This window comes from Cetorhinus maximus, chromosome 1 (genome assembly GCF_964194155.1).
Source record: "Cetorhinus maximus chromosome 1, sCetMax3.hap1.1, whole genome shotgun sequence".
Classification (NCBI taxonomy): Eukaryota; Metazoa; Chordata; class Chondrichthyes; order Lamniformes; family Cetorhinidae; genus Cetorhinus; species Cetorhinus maximus.
Genome location: NC_135879.1, coordinates 246,033,567 through 246,053,317, shown reverse-complemented (window position 1 = coordinate 246,053,317; position 19,751 = coordinate 246,033,567). Strand labels below are relative to the sequence as shown.

General features: G+C 49.0%; 1 protein-coding gene across 1 annotated transcript; it reads left to right on the top strand.

Moving 5' to 3' along the window:
* The first annotated feature begins 1,384 nt into the window (after positions 1-1,384).
* Positions 1,385-18,530, top strand: LOC144688797 (uncharacterized). The gene is made up of 2 exons (XM_078555750.1): positions 1,385-1,593; positions 16,885-18,530. The coding sequence occupies exons 1-2, from the start codon at positions 1,443-1,445 to the stop codon at positions 18,459-18,461; spliced, it is 1,728 nt and encodes a 575-aa protein (XP_078411876.1). The 5' UTR covers positions 1,385-1,442; the 3' UTR covers positions 18,462-18,530.
* The last annotated feature ends 1,221 nt before the right edge of the window (positions 18,531-19,751 follow it).

The following is a 19,751-nucleotide window of genomic DNA, read 5'->3' as shown; positions in this document are numbered from 1 at the left end:
TGGCGAGGGTGGGGATTGAGGAGTTGCGAGGGTGGGATTGAGGAGTTGAGGGGTGGGATTGAGGAGTTGCGAGGGTGGGATTGAGGAGTTGAGGGGGTGGGATTGAGGAGTTGCGAGGGTGGATTGAGGAGTTGCGAGGGTGGGATTGAGGAGTTGCGAGGGTGGGATTGAGGAGCTGGGAGGGTGGGATTGAGGAGTGGCGAGGGTGGGATTGAGGAGTTGCGAGGGTGGGAATGGTCCAGCCCATTCCGGATCGGGAGTTACGGGGAGTGTGTGTTAATTGTCGAGCTGGCGGGTGAAATGCTGGGATCTCTGATTCGAATGAATCATCATCATTGCTGAGCCTGAACAGCCTGATTGACGGGACATTGATTTGTAACTTTAACTCTGCTTCTCTCTCAGAAGCTGCCGGACCCGCTGAGTCTTTCCAGCATTTCCTGTTCTCATTTCACATTTCCAACATCTGCAAAGTTTGGATTTTCTTGATGTGCAATTTTTGATTTTGTTTGTGTTTTGTATTCTGGCCCTCACCTGTACCCCCTCTCCCTCACCTGTACCCCCCTCCCTCACCTGTACCCCCTCCCTCACCCGTACCCCCCTCCCTCACCCGTACCCCTCCCTCACCCGTATCCCCCTCCCTCACCCGTACCCCCCTCCCTCACCCGTACCCCCCTCCCTCACCCGTACCCCCCTCCCTCACCCGTACCCCCCTCCCTCACCCGTACCCCCTCCCTCACCCGTACCCCCCTCCCTCACCCGTACCCCCCTCCCACCCGTATCCCCCTCCCTCACCCGTACCCCCCTCCCTCACCCGTACCCCCCTCCCTCACCCGTACCCCCCTCCCTCACCCGTACCCCCCTCCCTCACCCGTACCCCCCTCCCTCACCCGTACCCCCCTCCCTCACCCGTACCCCCATCCCTCACCCGTACCCCCCTCCCTCACCCGTACCCCCCTCCCTCACCCGTACCCCCCTCCCTCACCCGTACCCCCCTCCCTCACCCGTACCCCCATCCCTCACCCGTACCCCCCTCCCTCACCCGTACCCCCCTCCCTCACCCGTACCCCCCTCCCTCACCCGTACCCCCCTCCCTCACCTGTACCCCCCTCCCTCACCTGTACCCCCTCCCTCACCTGTACCCCCTCCCTCGCCCGTACCCCCTCCCTCGCCCGTACCCCCCTCCCTCGCCAGTACCCCCTCCCTCGCCAGTACCCCCTCCCTCGCCTGTACCACCCCCTCGCCTGTACCCCCTCCCTCGGCTGTACCACCTCCCTCGGCTGTACCCCCTCCCTCACCCGTATCCCCCCTCCCTCGCCCGTATTCCCCCTCCCTCGCCTGTATCCCCCCACCCTCACCTCTACTCTCTTCCCACCTGTACCCCACCTCCTTTCACACCATTCCACTGCAGCCCGGGATATTGGAACAGGTGTGATCACCTGACAATGCCGAGGAGGCAGAGAGTGCCGGCTCTGAAACAGTTGAGCCTGAGCAACATGGCAGCGAACATGAAGGATGTGTGGGCCAAGGATTACGTAGACAATTACCTGAATGAGTATCATTTCCTGCACATCATGGGGCCGTTCAATGACCTAGGTAAGAGTGCCTTGACAGAATGAGCATTAATAACGCAGTAATCTTCTCCCCACTCACTGCTCCATCTACCGGGGGTTTATAACACTTACATGGGAGTGAGTTGCAGACTGGAATTCAATCGATGGGTTCAGGGGGTTTTTATATAGATTAAGATGTCCATGTCGACTCTGTGTATGTTTTCTCCAGGACCTGCACCATCTCCACATTGGTGTCCTCGGAGATCTAGCCTTTCCCCACAACAAAACCCCTCCCGGTAACCCAGAGCCAGTCTCCATTGCTGTCTGTCCCCCCTTGTCCCTCATTACCTGTGTCTGTCTGTACCCCCTTGTACCTCAGCACCTGTGTCTGTCTGTACCCCCTTGTACCTCAGCACCTGTCTCTGTCTGTCCCTCCTTGTCCCTCGGTACCTGTGTCTGTCTGTCCCTCCTTGTTCCTCAGTACCTGTGTCTGTCTGTCCCTCCTTGTTGCTCAGTACCTGTGTCTGTCTGTACCCCCTTGTCCCTCAGTACCTGGGTCTGTCTGTACCCCCTTATACCTCAGTACCTATGTCTGTCTGTACCTCCTTGTCCCTCAGTACCTGGGTCTGTCTGTACCCCCTTATACCTCAGTACCTATGTCTGTCTGTACCTCCTTGTCCCTCAGTACCTGGGTCTGTCTGCCTGTCCCTCCTTGTACCTCAGTACCTGGGTCTGTCTGTACCCCCGTGTACTTCAGTACCTGGGTCTGTCTGTACCCCCGTGTATCTCAGTACCTGGGTCTGTCTGTACCCCCGTGTATCTCAGTACCTGGGTCTGTCTGTCCCTCCTTGTATCTCAGTACCTGTGCCTGTCTGTACCCCCTTGTCCCTCAGTACCTGGGTCTGTCTGTACCCCCTTGTCCCTCAGTACCTGGGTCTGTCTGTACCCCCTTGTCCCTCAGTACCTGTGCCTGTCTGTACCCCCTTGTACCTCAGTACCTGTCACTTTTTTAAAAAGTCATTCACGGATGTCAGAACATAAGAAATAGGAGCAGGATTAGGCCATTCGGCCCCTCAAACCTGCCCCGCCTTTCAATAAAGTCATGACTGATCTGCCCCAGGCCTCAAATTCCCTTTCGTGCCAGCTCCTCATTGCCCTCAACTCCCTAATGTTTCAAAAACCTACCTTCCTCCTCTTTAAATACTTTCAGTGATCTAGCCTCCTCAACTCTCTGGGGTAGAGAATTTCAGGTATTCGCTACCCACGGAGAGAAGAAATTGCTTTGTATCTCAGTTTTAAATGAGCCTCCCTTTATCCTGTAACTATGTCCCCTAGTTCGAGATTCCCCCACTAGTGGAAACATCTTCTCAACATCTGCCCTGTCAAGCCCCCCCTCAGAATCTGCCTGAAGACGAGTTCCGAAGAAGAGTCACATGGACTCGAAACGTTAGCTCTGCGTTCCTCTCCGCAGATGCTGTCAGACCTGCTGAGTTTTTCCCGCATGTTTTGTTTTTGTCTCAGATTTCCAGCATCCGCAGTAGTTTGCCTTTATCCCCTAGAATCTTTAACATTTCAATAAGATCATCCTTCATTCTTCTAAACTCTAATGAATAAAGGCCTAACCTGTTTAGCCGTTCTTGATAAGTCAACCCCTTCATCCCAGGAATCAGCCCAGTGAATCTCTTTTGAACTGCCTCCAATGCCAGAATATCCTTTCTTAAATATGGGGACCAAAACTGTACACAGTACTCCAGGTGCAGCCTCACCATCACCCTGTACAGTTGTAACAAGACTTCCCTATGTTTAAACTCCAACCCCCTAGCAATACAGGCCAAAATTCCATTTACCTTCTTAATTACTTGCTGCGCCTGCACGCTAACTTTTTGTGTTTCATGCACAAAAATACCCAGATCCCTCTGTGCTGCACTTTTTTGGAGTCTCTCTCCATTTAAATAATAGTCTGCCTTTTGATTCTTCCTACCAAAGTGCATGACCTCACACTTTCCTACATTAAACTCCATCTGCCAAGTTTTTGCCCACTCACTCAACCTGTCTATATCCCCTTTCAGATTCCTTATGTCCTCATCACAACATTGCCCTCCCACCTATTTTTGTATTGTCAGCAAATTTGGATACATTACACTCTGCCCCCTCCTCCAAGTCATTAATATAGATAGTAAATAATTGAGGCCCTAGGACTGATCCTCGTGGCACTCCACTAGTTACGTCTTTCCAACCTGAAAAAGACCCATTAATCCCGAATCCCTGTCTTCTGTGTGTTACCCAATCCTCAATCCATGCTAATACATTACCCTCAATACTGTGAGCTCTTATCTTGTCCAATAACCTTTTATGTGGCACCTTACTGAATGCCTCCTGAAAATCCAAATACACTACATCTACCGGTTCCCCCCTATCAACTCTGCTTATTATATCCTCAAAGAACTCTAGCAAATTTGTCAAATATGATTTCCCTTTCACAAGACCATGTTGACTCTGTTTGATTGTGTTAAGCTTTTCTAAATGTTCTGCTATTTCTTCCTTAATAATGGACTCTAGCATTTTCCCAATGACAGATGTTAGGTTGACTGGCCTATAGTTTCCTGCTTTATGTCTCCCTCCCTTCTTGAACAGGGGCATCACATTAGCGGTTTTCCAATCCGCTGGGACCCTCCCGGAATCCAGTGAGTTCTGGAATATTTTGACCAATGCCTCCACCATCTCTGCAGCCACTTTCTTTAAAACCCTTGGATGCAGGCCATCAGGTCCTGGCGACTTGTCTGCCTTTAGTCCCGTTAGTTTGTCAAATACTTTGTCCCTTGTGATAGAGACTGTTACAAGATCTTCCCTCCCATTAGCTCCTTGCTTATCTGATAGCTTTGGAATGTTTATCGTGTCCCCCACCGTAAAGACCGATGCAAAATATTGGTTTAAATTATCTGTTCCCCGTTATCGATTCTCCAGTCGCCCCCTCCAAGGGTCCCAACTTTAGCCACTATTTTTCTTTTTATATAGTCATAGAAGCTCTTGCTGTTTGTTTTTATATTTCTTGCCAATTTACTTTCATAATCAATTTTCTCCCTCTTTATTAGCTTTTTAGTCATCTGCTTCTGGTTCCTAAAAAAATTCCCAAACCTCTGGCCTACCACTGGTTTTCGGCCGTTTTGTATGCCTTAGTTTTTGATTGGATACTGTCCTTGACCACCTTTGTTAACCACGGGTGGTCCATCCTTCTCATCGAGTCCTTCTCTTTGACCAGGATAAATTTTTGCTGAGGGTTATGAAATACCTGCTGAAATGTCTGCCACTGCCTATCCACTGACCTTCCCCTTAGTCTATTTTCCCAGCCTGCTTTAGACAATTCTTTCTTCATACCCCTATATTTGTCCTTATTTAAGTTGAGGACACTGGTTTGAGACCCGAGTTGCTCACCCTCAAACTGAATTTGAAATTCTACCAAGTTGTGATCGCTGCCCCCTAGAGGATCCTTAACTACAAGATCTCTTATTAACCCCACCTCATTACATATTACTAGATCTAAAATAGCCTGTTCCCTGGTAGGTTTTGAAATGTATTGCTCTAAGAAACAATCCCTCATGCACTCTACAAATTTGTCTTCCATGTTACCCCTGCCAACCTGATTTGTCCAGTCAGTATGCAGATTAAAATCCATGACAATTGTAGCGTCCTTCTTACACGCCTCCATTATTTCCTGATTTATACTTTGTCCTACAGTGAGGCAACTCTTCGGGGCCTATAGACGACCCACACCCGTGACTTCTTCCCCTTGCTATTTCTTATTTCCACCCAAACTGATTCCACATCAGGATCTATTGCACCTATAATCACTAATCACCACCGCACTGATACCTTCCTTTATTAACAAAGCTACCCCACCTCCTTGTCCTTTTTGCCCATTTCTCCGGAATGTTGAATACCCTTGAATATTGAGTTGGTCTTGGTCACCCTGCAACCATGTCTCTGTAATAGCTATCAAGTCATATCCATTTATTTCTATTTGTGCCGTCAACTCATCTATCTCATTACAAATGCTGCGTGCATTCAGATAAAGAGCCTTAAGCTTTGTCTTTTTACCATTATTACTAATTCTGGTTCTAATTTCTGCTGCACTCTTCTGCTTATATTTTCTGCCCATTCCTGTCATACTTTGATTATCGTTCACCTCTTCATTACCCTGCACCTCTGCTCTCTCGTTTATTTTTGATTTTTTAAACTTCTCTTCAATTGAACCTTCCCCCCTCCACTATTTAGTTTAAAGCCCTATCTACAGCCCTAGTTATACGATTCCCCAGTATACTGGTCCCAGCCTGGTTCAAATGAAGCCCGTCCCAACAGAACAGCTCTCTCCTTCCCCAGTACTGGTGCCAGTGTCCCATGAATCAGAACCCATTTCTCCCACACCAATCTTTGAACCACACATTTACCTCTCTAATCTTACTTACCCTATGCCAATTTGCACATGGTTCAGGTAGTAATCCGGAGATTATTACCTTTGTGGGTCTGCTTTTTAATTTAGCCCCAAGCTGCTCATAGTCCCCCAGCAGAGCCACGTTCCTAGTCCTACCTATGTTGTTGGGACCTACTTGGACCAAGAAAGCTGGATCCTTCCCCTCCCACTCCAAGTTCCTCATCAGCCCAGAAGAGATGTCCTTAACCTTGGCACCAGGTAGGCAACACAGCCTTCAGGACTCTCTGTCTTTGCTGCAGAAAACAGTATCTATTCCCCTAACTTTGCTATCCCCTATTACTGCTACATTTCTCTTTTCTCCCCCCACTTGAATGGCGCTCTGTACCTCGGTGCTGTGGTCAGTTTGCTCCATCCTCCCTGCAGTCTGTCCCTTTGTCCACAAGAACCTTGTACCTACTGGACAAGGGCATTGGCTGAGGCTCCTTCAAAGCTAAATTCTGGATCCCCATGCCTGCCTCACTCACAGTCACACCCTCCTGTCCCTGACCACGGTCCAAATTTGATGCAATTAACCTAAGGGGTGTGACTGTCTCTTGAAACACATCTTCCAGGTAACTCTCCCCCTCCCTGATGTGTCACAGTGTCCGAAGCTCGGACTCCAGCTCATTAACTCTGAGCTGAAGTTCCACGAGCAGCCAACACTTGCTGCAGATGTGGTCACTGTGGATCGCATCGGCGCCCACCAGCGTCCACATGCTACAGCTGCAACACATCACCTGCCCAGCCATCTCTATTCTATTTAAATAATTAACTTGGATGTTAAATATTTTAAAAGTGAATTTCTTAACTGTACTCTCCAGCTGTAATAACATCTCCTGATTTAAACAACTTGGCCAATCAAAAGAGACATGGAAGAGGTACCCACCAATCACCTACCTGTTTTCCTTTGACGTCACACTTCAGCTCTGACAAGTAGAAACAGGTTGAAGGAAGCAGCTGAAGATGGTTGGGCCTAGGACACTATCCTGAGGAACTCCTGCAGTGATGTCCTGGAGCAGAGATCACTGACCTCCAACAACCACAACCATCTTCCTTTGTGCTAGGTATGACTCCAACCAGTGGAGAGTTTTCCCCCCGATTCCCATTGACTCCAGTTTTGTAGGTCTCCTTGATGCCACACTCGGTCAAATGCGGCCTTGATGTCAAGGGCAGTCACTCTCACCTCACCTCAGGAATTCAGCTCTTTTATCCATGTTTGAACCAAGGCTGTGTAGAGGTCAGGAGCTGAGTGGCCCTGGCGGAACCCAAACTGGACGTCAGTGAGCAGGTTATTGCTAAGCAAGTGCAGTTTGATAGCACTGTTGATGACTCCTTCCATCACTTTACTGATGATGGAGAGTAGACTGACGGGATGGTAATTGGCTGGGTTAGATTTGTCCTCCTTTTTGTGTACAGGACATACCTGGGAAATTTTCCACATAGCCGGGTAGGTGCCAGTGTTGTAGCTGTACTGGAACAGCTTAGCTAGGGGCATGGCAAGTTCTGGAGCACAAGTCTTTAGTGCTATTGCCGGAATATTGTCAGTGCCCATAGCCTTTGCAGTATCCAGTGCCTTCAGCTATTTCTTGATATCACGTGGAGTGAATTGAATTGGCTGAAGACTGGCATCTGTGATGCTGGGGACCTCCGGAGGAGGCCGAGATGGATCATCCACTCGGCACTTCTGGCTGAAGATTGTAGCAAATGCTTCAGCCTTATCTTTTGCACTGATGTGCTGGGCTCCTCCATCATTGAGGATGGGGATATTTGTGGAGCTTCCTTGTCCAGTGAGTTGTTTAATTGTCCACCGCCATTCACGATCGGATGTGGCAGGACTGCAGAGTTTAAATCTGATCCGTTGGCTGTGGGATCGCGTATCTCTGTCTATCACTTGCTGCTTATGCTGTTTGCCATGCAAGTAGCTTTACCAGGTTGACACCTCATTTTTAGGTATGCCTGGTGCTGTTCCTGGCATGCCCTCCTGCACTTTTCATTGAACCAAGGTTGATCCGCTGGCTTGATGGTAATGGTAGAGTGGGGGATATGCCGGGCCATGAGGTTACAGATTGTGTTCGAGTGCAATTCTGCTGCTGCTGATGGCCCACAGCGCCTCATGGATGGCCAGTCTTGAGTTGCTAGATCTGTTTGAAATCTATCCCATTTAGCATGGTGGTAGTGCCACACAACACGATGGAGGGCATCCTCAATGTGAAGGCGGGACTTCATCTCCACAATGACTGTGCGGTGGTCACTCCTACCGATACTGTCATGGACAGATGCATCTGCGACAGGCAGGTTGGCGAGGATGAGGTCAAATATGTTTTTCCCTCTTGTTGGTTCCCTCACCACCTGCCGCAGACCCAGTCTAGCAGCTATGTCCTTTAGGACTCGGCCAGCTCGGTCAGTAGTGGTGTTACCGAGCCACTCTTGGTGATGGGCATTGAGGTCCCCACCCAGAGTACATTCTGTGCCCTTGCCACCCTCAGTGCTTCCTGCAAGTGGTGTTCAACATGGAGGAGCACTGATTCATCAACTGAGGGAGGGCGGTACGTGGTAATCAGCAGGAGGTTTCCATGCCCATGTTTGACCTGGTCTCATGAGACTTCATGGGGTCCAGAGTTGATGTTGAGGACTCCCAGGGCAACTCCCTCCCGACTGTATACCACTGTGCTGCCACCTCTACTGGGTCTGTCCTGCCGGTGGGACAGGACATACCCAGGGATGGTGATGGTGGTGTCTGGGACATTATCTGTAAGATATGATTCCGTGAGGATGACTGTGTCAGGCTGTTGCTTCACTAGCCTGTGAGACAGCTCTCCCAATTTTGGCACCAGCCCCCAGATGTTAATCAGGAGGACTTTGCAGGGTCTTTGCAGGGCTCAGTTTGCTCTTTTTGTTCCAGCTGCCTTGGTCGATGCCGGGTGGTCTGTCCGGTTTCATTTCTTTTTTTGAGACTTTGCAGTGGTTTGATATTTCCAGGCCATTTCAGAGGGCTGGAGAGTCAGTCGGAGGGCCGGAGAGTCAGTCGGAGGGCCGGAGAGTCAGTCGGAGGGCCGGAGAGTCAGTCGGAGGGCCGGAGAGTCAGTCGGAGGGCCGGAGAGTCAGTCGGAGGGCCGGAGAGTCAGTCGGAGGGCCGGAGAGTCAGTCGGAGGGCCGGAGAGTCAGTCGGAGGGCCGGAGAGTCAGTCGGAGGGCCGGAGAGTCAGTCGGAGGGCCGGAGAGTCAGTCGGAGGGCCGGAGAGTCGGAGGCCCGGAGAGTCGGAGGGCTGGAGTTACATGTCGGCCAGACAGCAGATTTCCTTCCCTAAAGGGCATTAGTGAACCAGATGGGTTTTTACAACAATCGATAATGGTTTCATGGTCATCATTGCTGTCACCATAGTGATAAGCTTCAAGAGGACATAGACAGACTGTGGAATGGGCAGACAAGTGGCAGATGAAATTTAATGTAGAGAATTGTAACTGAAGAGAACTGTAACTGTATCTGAAGAGAAAATGTTGCAGGGTTAGAGGGAAAAGGCAGGGGAGTTTCACTAGCTGAGTAGCTCTTAGAGAGCCAGAATGGACATATGGGGCTGAAGGGACTCCTTCTGTGCTGTGGCCATTCTATAATTTCATGATTCGCTCGTACAATCAGAGATGCATGACAGCAATGCTCCTCTCAGTTGGCCCCTGTTAATGCCTGAGCCTAGGTATTGAGTGTCAATGGTGAATTCAACCATGAGGGGTAACCCAGTCTTGTCTGATTCTCTCCACAGCTGATATCCACACCCTCATTTTGTGGTTGGAGTTAGTGATCAGGATTGGGAATCTTGCTGATGGTATTCCTTAGCCAGGAATCCTGAGAACAGCCGACAATGCCCTGGTATTAGCTTGTCTGAGCTCTGACTGGGACATGCCTGGCCTCAGTACCATGGTGACTGATATCTGGATCTGCTCAGCTAGTGGCAGAGGGTGAGGGTGGGGGCGGGGGTGGAAATTCTACATGAAATGACTGCTCCCAGGTTTCCTCTACCCAGCACATGGTGGTCAGAAAGGTGTGTGAAAGACCTCAGTAGGTGGAATAAGACTGAGGGATGCCAGAATGGACAATGTAGTGTGTGCTGACAGGGAGGGGGTGCATTCTGCCTGGGAACGGTGCTGTAGTGACATTAGCAGTGCGGTCCTGCCCCTGGCGATTGTTTGGAACGGTGGAATTGATGTGGCACTGGTGTCAGCTTCAGAGGGGCGGTGTGGGGCTGGGAATGTGGGGGAGGTGGGATAAATTGGGGTTAGGGGTGTGGAGGGCGGATGGATTGAGAGTGGCGAGGTGTGGATGAGTGAGGGAACATAACGCAAGAGACGGGAGCAGGAGTAGACCATACTGCCCGTCGCACCTTCTGCACCATTCAGTACGATCCTGGCCTATCTTGGGCTTCAGCTGCATTTTGCCACCTGCTCCCCATATCCCCCTAATTTCCTGAGAGACCAGAAATCTGTGTATCCCAGTTTTCAATGTATTCAATGATGGAAGCATCCACAGCCCTCTGTGCTAGAGAATCCCAAAGATTCACAACCGTTTGAGTGGAGAAATTCCTTCTCATCTCAGCCCTAAACGGTTGGCTCCTTTTCCTGAGACGGTGCTCCCGTCCTGCCCTGGCTTCCCTGACCACAAGAAAAAAACTTCTTTTTTGATTCATTTGTAGGATGAGGGCGTCACTGGCAACGCCAGTGTTTGTTTCCCATCCCGCTTGCTAGGCTATTTCAGAGGGCAGTTAAGAGTCAACCACTTGTAGTGGAACCACATGTAGGCTGGACCAGGTAAGAATGGCAGATTTCCTTCCCTAAAGGACATTAGTGAACCAGATGGGGTTTTACAATAAGATATGATAGTTCCATTCTCACTGTTACTGAGACGAGCTTTCAATTCCAGATTTAATTAATTAATTTAATTTACATTCCTCCATGGTGGGATTTGAACCCATGTTCCCACAGCATTAGCCTGGGCTTCTGAATTAGTCACCTAGTAACATTACCACACTGCCACCATCTCCTTTCAGCAGCTACCCTATCAAATCCCTTCAGAGTCTTGTAAGTTTCCGTAAGACGTAGGAGCAGAAGTAGGCCATTCGGCCCATCAAGTCTGCTCTGCCATTCAATGAGATCATGGCTGCTCTGATAATTCTCAACTCCACTTTCCTGCCTTTTCCCCATAGCCCTTCATTCCCTTACTGATTATCTCAGCCTTGAATATACTTAACGACCCAGCCTCTACAGCCCTCTGCGGTAAAGAATTCCACAGATTCACTACCCTCTGAGAGAAGAAATTCCTCCTCATCTCTGTTTTAAATGGGCCACCCCTTACTCTGAGATTAAGCCCTCTGGTCCTAGACTCTCCCAAAAGGGGAAACAACCTCTCAGCATCTACCCTGTCAAACCCCCCTAAGAATCATATATGTTTCAATAAGGTCACCTCTCATTCTTCTAAACTCCAATGAGTACAGGCCCAACCTACTCAACCTCTCCTCATAAGAAAATCCCTCCATGCCCGGGATCAACCCAGTGAACCTTCTCTGGACTGCCTCCAATTCCAGTATATCTTTCCCTAGATAAGGGGACCATAACTGTTCACAGTATTCCAGGTGTGGTCTAACTAGTGCCTTGTATAGTTTTAGCAAGACTTCCCTATTTTTTTACCATAAACAAAAATAAAAATAGCTGGAAAAACTCAGCAGGTCTGACAGCATCTGTGGAGAGAAAAACAGAGTTAACATTTCGAGTCCGTATGACTTCTTTAGAACTAAAGAGAAGTAGAAATGTGAAATATATACTGTTTAAGAGGAGGTGGGACAGGTGGAGCTGGATAGAAGGCCAATGATAAGTGGAGACAAAGGAGAGATTGCAAAAGACGTCATAATCCAAAAGCCGAACAGGTGTTGACAGTGGTGATACTGGCTAAAGGAGGCGCTAACTGTGAGATTAAGAGCAGAAAACAGAATGAGCCAGTGACAAAAGCAAAATACTGCGGATGCTGGAAATCTGAAACAAAAATAGCTGGAGAAACTCAGCAAGTGACAGATGGTCCGGGTGGGGGTGGGGTGGGGTGGAGGGAGAGGACGGTGTGGGAAAAAAAGATTGAAATAGGCTAAAAGGTGAGGATAAAACAATGAATGGAAATAATTTTTAAAAATAATAATAGAAATAGGTGGGGAAAAAAAGTATGTAAAAATTTAAAAATAAATATTGAGAAAAGGGGATCAAAAAGGGGTGAGGATGGAGGAGAGAGTTCATGATCTAAAATTGTTGAGCTCAATATTCAGTCCGGAAGGCTGTAAAGTGCCTAGTCGGAAGATGAGGTGCTGTTCCTCCAGTTTGCGTTGAGCTTCACTGGAACAATGCAGCAAGCCAAGGACGGACATGTGGGCATGAGAGCAGGGTGGAGTGTTAAAATGGCAAGCGACAGGGAGGTTTGGGTCATGCTTGCGGACAGACCGAAGGTGTTCCGCAAAGTGGTCACCCAGTCTGCGTTTGGTCTCTCCAATGTAGAGGAAACCGCATTGGGAGCAACGAATGCAGTAGACTAAGTTAGGGGAAATGCAAGTGAAATGCTGCTTCACTTGAAAGGAGTGTTTGGGCCCTTGGACAGTGAGGAGGGGGGAAGTAAAGGGGCAGGTGTTGCACCTTCTGCGATTGCATTGGAAGGTGCCGTGGGAGGGGATTGAGGTATAGGGGGTAATGGAGGAGTGGACCAGCGTGTCCTGGAGGGAACGATCCCTACGGAATGCCGACAAGGGGGGTGAGGGGAAGATGTGTTTGGTGGTGGCATTATGCTGGAGTTGGCGGAAATGGCAGAGGATGACTAAGTTTTGTATTTGTTTCAGATTTACAGCATCCACAGTATTTTGCTTTTTTTCCCTATTTTTATACTCCATTCCCTTTGAAATAAAGGCCAACATTCCATTTGCCTTTCCTATTACCTGAACTTGTATGCAACTTTTTGGGATTCATGCACGAGGACTCCCAAATCCCTCTGTGCTGCAGCTTTCTTCAGTCTTTCTCCATTTAAATAATATTCAGCTCCTCTATTCTTCCTGCCAAAGTGCAGAACCTCACACTTTCCCAGGAAGCTTATGTATGATACCTTATCGAACACCTTTTGGAAATCGAAATATATTACATCTACTGGTTCCCCTTTATCTATCCTGCTTGTTACCTCCTCAAAGAATTCCAATAAATTTGTCAGGCATGATTTCCCCTTCATGAAGCCATGCTGACTCTGCTTGACTCTATTATGTATTTCTAATTGCTCTGCTATTACATCCTTTATAATAGACTCCAACATTTTCCCAATGACAGATGTTAAGCTAACTGGCCTATAGTTACCTGTTTTTTGTCTCCCTCCCTTTTTGAATAAGGGTGTTACATTGGCCGTTTTCCAATCCTCTGGGACTTTTCCAGAATCTAAGGATTCTTGGAAGATTACTACCAGTGCATCCAGTATCTCTGTAGCTACTTCCTTTAATATCCTAGGATGCAACACATCAAGTCCAGGGCACTTATCGGCCTTTAGCCCCATTAGTTTCCCTAGTACTCTTTTTCTCTAGTAACAGTTATTGTATTTATTTCCTCCCCACCTTTTGCCCCTTGATTATTTAGTATTTTTGAAATGCTATTAGTGTCTTCTACCGTGAAGACTGATGCAAAATATTTATTCAACTCCTCTGTCATTTCCTGGTTCCCCATTTTTATTTCCCCCGCCTCATTCTCTATATTGACTTTGGCTTCTATTTCCTTTTTATATATCTAAAAAAGCTCTTACTGTCCGTTTTTATATTACTTGCTAGTTTACCCTCAAAGTTTATTTTCTCCCTCTTTATTATTTTTTTGGTCATCTTCTGTTGGTTTTTAAAACTTTCCCAATCCTCTGGCTTACCACTAATCTTTGAAACATTGTATGTTTTTCTTTCACTTTGATACGATCCTTAACTTCCTTGGTTAACCATGGTTGGTTTATCACCTTTCTACAATTCTTCTTCCTCACTAGGATATATCTTTGTTGAGAGTCATAAACTATTATCTGAAACATCTGCCATTGTTCATTAACCATCTTTTCTGCTAAACTCCTATCCCAGTCCACTCCAGCCAACTCTGCCCTCATTTCTTTATAATTACCCTTATTTAAGTCATAGAGGTCAACAGAACAGAAAAAGGCCCTTCAGCCCATCAAGTCTGTGCCGGTCAAACAAGTACCTAACTATTCTAATCCCATTTTCCAGCACTAGGCCCATAGCCCATGGCATCGCAAGTGTACATACAAATACTTCTTCAATGTTATGAGGGTTTCTGCCTCTACCACCCTTTCAGGCAGTGAGTTCCAGATTCCCACCACCCTCTGGATGAAAAAATTCTTCCTCACATCCCAAACCTCCTGCCTCTTACCTTAAATCTATGCCCCCTGGTTATTGATCCCTCCACCAAGGGGAAACGTTTAGCACAGATGTTTCCGAACTAAGTTTCTCACTCTCAAACGGAATGCTAAATTCCATCACGTTATGGTCACTGTTTCCTTGGGGATCTTTTACTCTGAGATAATTTATTAAACCTACCTCATTACACACTACCAGACCCAAAATAGCCTGATCCCTGGTTGGATCCATAACATATTGTTCTAGGAAACTGTCCCGAATACACTCTATGAATTCTTGCTCGTCGCTACCTCTGCCAATTTGGTTTTCCTAATCTGCATAGAGATTAAAGTCACCCATGATTAATATACTGCCTTCATTACATGCCCTCATTATTTCCTGATTTATTCTCTGTCTGACAGCATAGCTACTGTCAGGGGCCTATAGACTACTCCCACCAGTGTTATCTTCCCCTTGTTATTTCATACCTCCACCCATATGCTGGTAAATGGGATTAGGTAGGTAGGTCAGGTGTTTCTCACGTGTCAGTGCAGACTCAATGGGCCGAAGGGCCTCTTCTGCACTGTGTGATTCTGTGAAATCGATTCCACATCTTCCGATCCAAGATCATTTATTGCTATCGTACTTATTCCATCTTGTATTAACCAAGCTACCCCACCACCCTTTCCTTCCTGCCCGTCTTTCCGAAAAGTCACATAACCCTGAATATTTAGTTCCCAGCTTTGATCTCCTTGTAACCACATCTCCACAATGGCTATAAGATCATACCCATTAATCTCTTTGCGGCATTAATTCATTTATTTTGTTCCGAATACTACGTGCATGTAAGTAAAGAGCCATTAATTTTGTTTTTTTACTATTTTTTCCCCTTTGACCCTATTTGCTGCTGTTTTTTTTATATTTATACACTCTGTCCCTTCCTGTCACACTCCGGGTATCATTACCTAAATAGCTGCTCTGCAAGGCTCCCATGTCGTTTTGCTTTGTGAGCCTACGTATCCCCTTTCCAGAACCCTTCCCCCCTCTATTTAGTTTAAAACCCTCTCTACAGCCCTAGTTACTCGATTCGCCAGGACACTGATCTCAGCACAGTTCAAGTGAAGCTCATCCCACTGGAACAGCTCCCCTCTACCCCAGTACTGGTGCCATTGTCCCATGAACTGACACCCATTCCTCCCACACCAATCTCTGAGCCACGCATTTAACTCCTTGACTTTATTTACCCTCTGCCAGTTTGCCCGTGGCTCAGGTAGCAATCCAGAGATTATTACCTTGGAGGTTCTGCTTTTTAATTTAGCTCCTAACTGTCCAGATTTTTCAACAGAACCTCCTGTCTAGTCCTATCAATGTCATTGGTACCAACGTGGATGACAACGACTGGATCCCTCCCCTCCCACTCCAAGTTCCTCTCCAGCCCTGAGGAGATGCCCTTAACCCTGGCACCGGGCAGGCAACACAGCCTTCGGGACTCACGCTCACGGCTGCAGAGAACAGTATCTATCCCCCTAATTAAACTGTCCCCTCCCACTGCTACACTCCGATTTCCTCCCCCTACTTGAACCACGGCGCCGTGGTCAGTTTGTTCATCCTCCCTGCAGTCCCCGCTCCCATCCACACAGCTTGCAAGAACCTCGTAATTGCTAGACAATTGCAGGGGCTGAGGCTCCTCGAACGCTACCCCCTAGGGTCCCCCATACCTGCCTCACCTGCAGTCACACCCTCCTGTCCCTGATCACAGACCAAAGTCGAATTATCTAATCTGAGGAGTGTGACCACCTCCTGGAGCAAAGTGTCCAGATAACTTTCCCCCATCCCTGATGTGGCACAATGTCTGCAGCTCAGAGTCCAGCTCCTTAACTCGGATCCAAAGTTCCTCGAGCTGCAAACACTTGGTACAGATGTGTTTACTCTGGATCACCTCGGTGTCCAGCAGCTCCCACATGCTGCAGCAGCAACACATCACCCATCCTGCCATCACTATCTTATTTAATTTAATTTATTAACTAATAACTCTAGTATCCCTGCTCTTTACACTTTATTGAATTCAATTATTTTTACCAGTATCGATCTTATTCTTAGGCTATTTTTAAGAAAGAGAACATAAAGACTAGAGATCTGAACACGAACTATAAACCTTAATTTTAATCTAAAGACTAGAAATACTCACCAACCCAAGTTCCCAAACAACTGCTCTTCCTGCTGTTTTTATATGAAGTCTCCCCGCTCTGTTTTAAATAAAGTCCACGCACTCGCCCGCTCTCTGTTTTAAATAAAGTCAATGAGATCACCTCTCACTCTTCTCAACTCCAGAGAATATAGACCCAATTTACTCAGCGTTTTATCATAGGACAAACCTCTCATCCCAGAAACCAATCTAGTGAAGCAGCGCTGGACTGCCTCCTGTGTAAGTGTATCCTTTCTTAAACATAGAAACCAAAATTGCGCAATTGGTCTCACCAAAGCCCTGTACAATTGCAGCAAGACTTCCTTATCCCTGTTCACCAGTCCTTCTGCAATAAAGACCTATGTGCTATTTGCATGCAGGAGTGAGGATGTGAGAGCGAGAATGATAGTGATGGAGTGCGGGATGGAGATGTGGGAGTGGGTGCATGGAACTAGTGGAGAGGTTTCTCTTTCGTGTATGAGCATAAGGTGTCTCTGTACTTTTATCTGCACAGACCCTCACGTTTTCCCCGTCCTTCAGGGTCTAACCGCTCTCGACTTGCATGGATGCAGCAGAATCCAGTCCTCCATTTTGGTAGATCTGATTGGATGTCTGCCACGTCTTCGTAAGCTGACTCTGTCCAGTACCCAGTGTAACAGCCAGGTTCTGTCGGTCATCGGATCTACTTGCAGAGAGCTGAGGGAGCTGGATGTGTCGGGGTGTAAGGAGGTGACCTCCTTGGGTTTGCTGCGCCTGATGTACCATCAGACTGGAGCAGCATTGAACTCTCTCCAGCTGAGAAAGCTCCTGACGGAGGGGATAAGGCTCTCTCCGGACAACGACGCGCAGCATGTGACAGCCATGGCCTTTCTCCTGCTGGCTCTCCCCAGGTTAGAGTACGTCACTCACACCTTCCTTGCGGAAGCGTTAACTCTGATTCATGGACAGCTCTTCGGGAAAGGCCAACACTTTCTCCGGAGTCAAGGCTTCCCCTCGCTGCAGGAGGTGGCAGGGCTCAGACTGGCATCGGGAGTCGGTGCCTGGCAGACTGCCCTCAATCTGAGGCGCCTAGATGTTGTCCTGGGGCAGGATCTCCCCATCTTGACATCCACCTGCAGAGAGGTTGCAGAAGCCACGATTTCCCTCGGCGATGAGCTGAGGGACTTGAGGCACCTCCATTCTTGGACGCAGCTGACCTGTCTCACTGTGGAATGCTCTGGGTTTTACAGGAGAACGTTGAGTGATATGATTCCGGTTTTGTCCAGCCTGGGCCCTCAGCTCCGGCTTCTCTCCCTTCAGAACTTCCATTACCATCTAGAAACCTCCCTCAGCCACATCCTGGGATTCTGCCCCCATCTCCGGGTTTTTCAGGCTCAAATTCATCTACCTCCGCAGAACGGTGACTCCCCTCCAGTAGAGGAAGACAGTGACGATGATGATGACGACCAGCTCCAGGATAAAAACCGTTTGTTTGGTACAAACTGGCAGCTTCTCCAGCTGAAAGATTTCAGTTTAAGGATTTTAGATTCCAGCCCCTTGACTCGCAGTTTCCAGCTGTCCATAAGAGCGACCCTCGTCCGCGCGCTACAGGGCTCACCAGAGCTGAGCAAACTGTCCCTCATCAACGTGCCGGTGCCTCTGGACAAGGTCTTCCGGAATGTTCTGGAGCAGCCTGCTTCCCTCGTGCAGCTGTCGGAGCTCTGTCTGGCCCACAGCAGCGTGTCCAGTGCTGCTGTTCACCTGCTGATGGCTGCACACAACCAGCTGGCCTCCCTGGACCTGAGACGCTGCCGGGATGTTCACCGTCGCCATTATGATCAGTTTGTGGAAGACGCAAAACGAAGCAAGTTTGATTTGAAAATCTCCTGGGAATAACGTGCGATGGGACGGGAGGTGGAGCGACAGTCTGAGTACTGGAGTCCTCTGAAAGCCCTCCTGAAATTCAAAAAAAGGTGCTGACGGTGGTTGGGTGAAGGACTGGAGGGTTTGAATATTGTGGGGAAATTTATACAGAGACACACGCAGATAGATAGTCAGTCAGGGAGGCAAACACGCACACAGTCTCAGAGTCACCCACTCACTCACATACATGCAGACACACATCCAGATACACTCTCACGCACACAGACTCTCCTGCACACAGACACTCGCACACTCCCGCACACACAGATGCTCACTTGCATTCTCGCGCGCGCTCGCATTCACGCACACACACTCTCGCGCGCGCTCGCATTCACGCACACGCATTCTCGCGTGCGCTCGCATTCACGCACACGCACTCTCTCGTGCGCTCGCATTCACGCACACGCATTCTCGCGCGCTCGCATTCACGCACACACACTCTCGCGCGCGCTCGCATTCACGCACACGCACTCTCGCGCGCGCTCGCATACACGCACTCTAGCACGCGCTCACATTCACGCACACGCACTCTAGCACGCGCCCACATTCACGCACACGCACACTCACATTCACACACACGTACTCGCGCGCACTCTCATTCACGCTCACGCACTCTCGCGCGCGCTCACATTCACTCACACGCACTCTCGCATTCACACACGCACTCTCGCGTGCGCTCACATTCACACACACGCTCACATTCACGCACTCGCGCGCGCTCACCTTCACGCACACGCACTCTCGCGTGCGCTCACATTCACTCACACGCACTCTTGCGCGCGCTCACATTCACACACACACGCTCACATTCACACACACGCACTCTCGCGCGTGCTCACATTCACTCACGCACTCTTGCGCGCGCTCACATTCACACACACGCACTCTCGCGCGCGCTCACATTCACACACACGCACTCTCGCGCGCGCTCACATTCACACACACGCACTCTCGCGCGCGCTCACATTCACACACATGCACTCTCGCGCGCGCTCACATTCACTCACGCACTCTTGCGCGCGCTCACATTCACACACACACGCACTCTCGCGCGCGCTCACATTCACACACACGCACTCTCGCGCGCGCTCACATTCACACACACGCACTCTCGCGCGCGCTCACATTCACACACGCACTCTCGCGCGCGCCCACATTCACACACACGCACTCTCGCGCGCGCTCACATTCACACACACGCACTCTCGCGCGCGCTCACATTCACACACATGCTCACATTCACACACATGCACTCTCGCGCGC

Excerpts from the sequence above, each read along its gene's own strand:
- LOC144688797 (XM_078555750.1), top strand. The coding sequence starts at position 1,443 with ATGCCGAGGAGGCAGAGAGTGCCGGCTCTGAAACAGTTGAGCCTGAGC. Across the intron at positions 1,594-16,884 it reads GGGGCCGTTCAATGACCTAG|CCCTGTACAATTGCAGCAAG; the intron begins GTAAGAGTGCCT and ends GTCTCACCAAAG.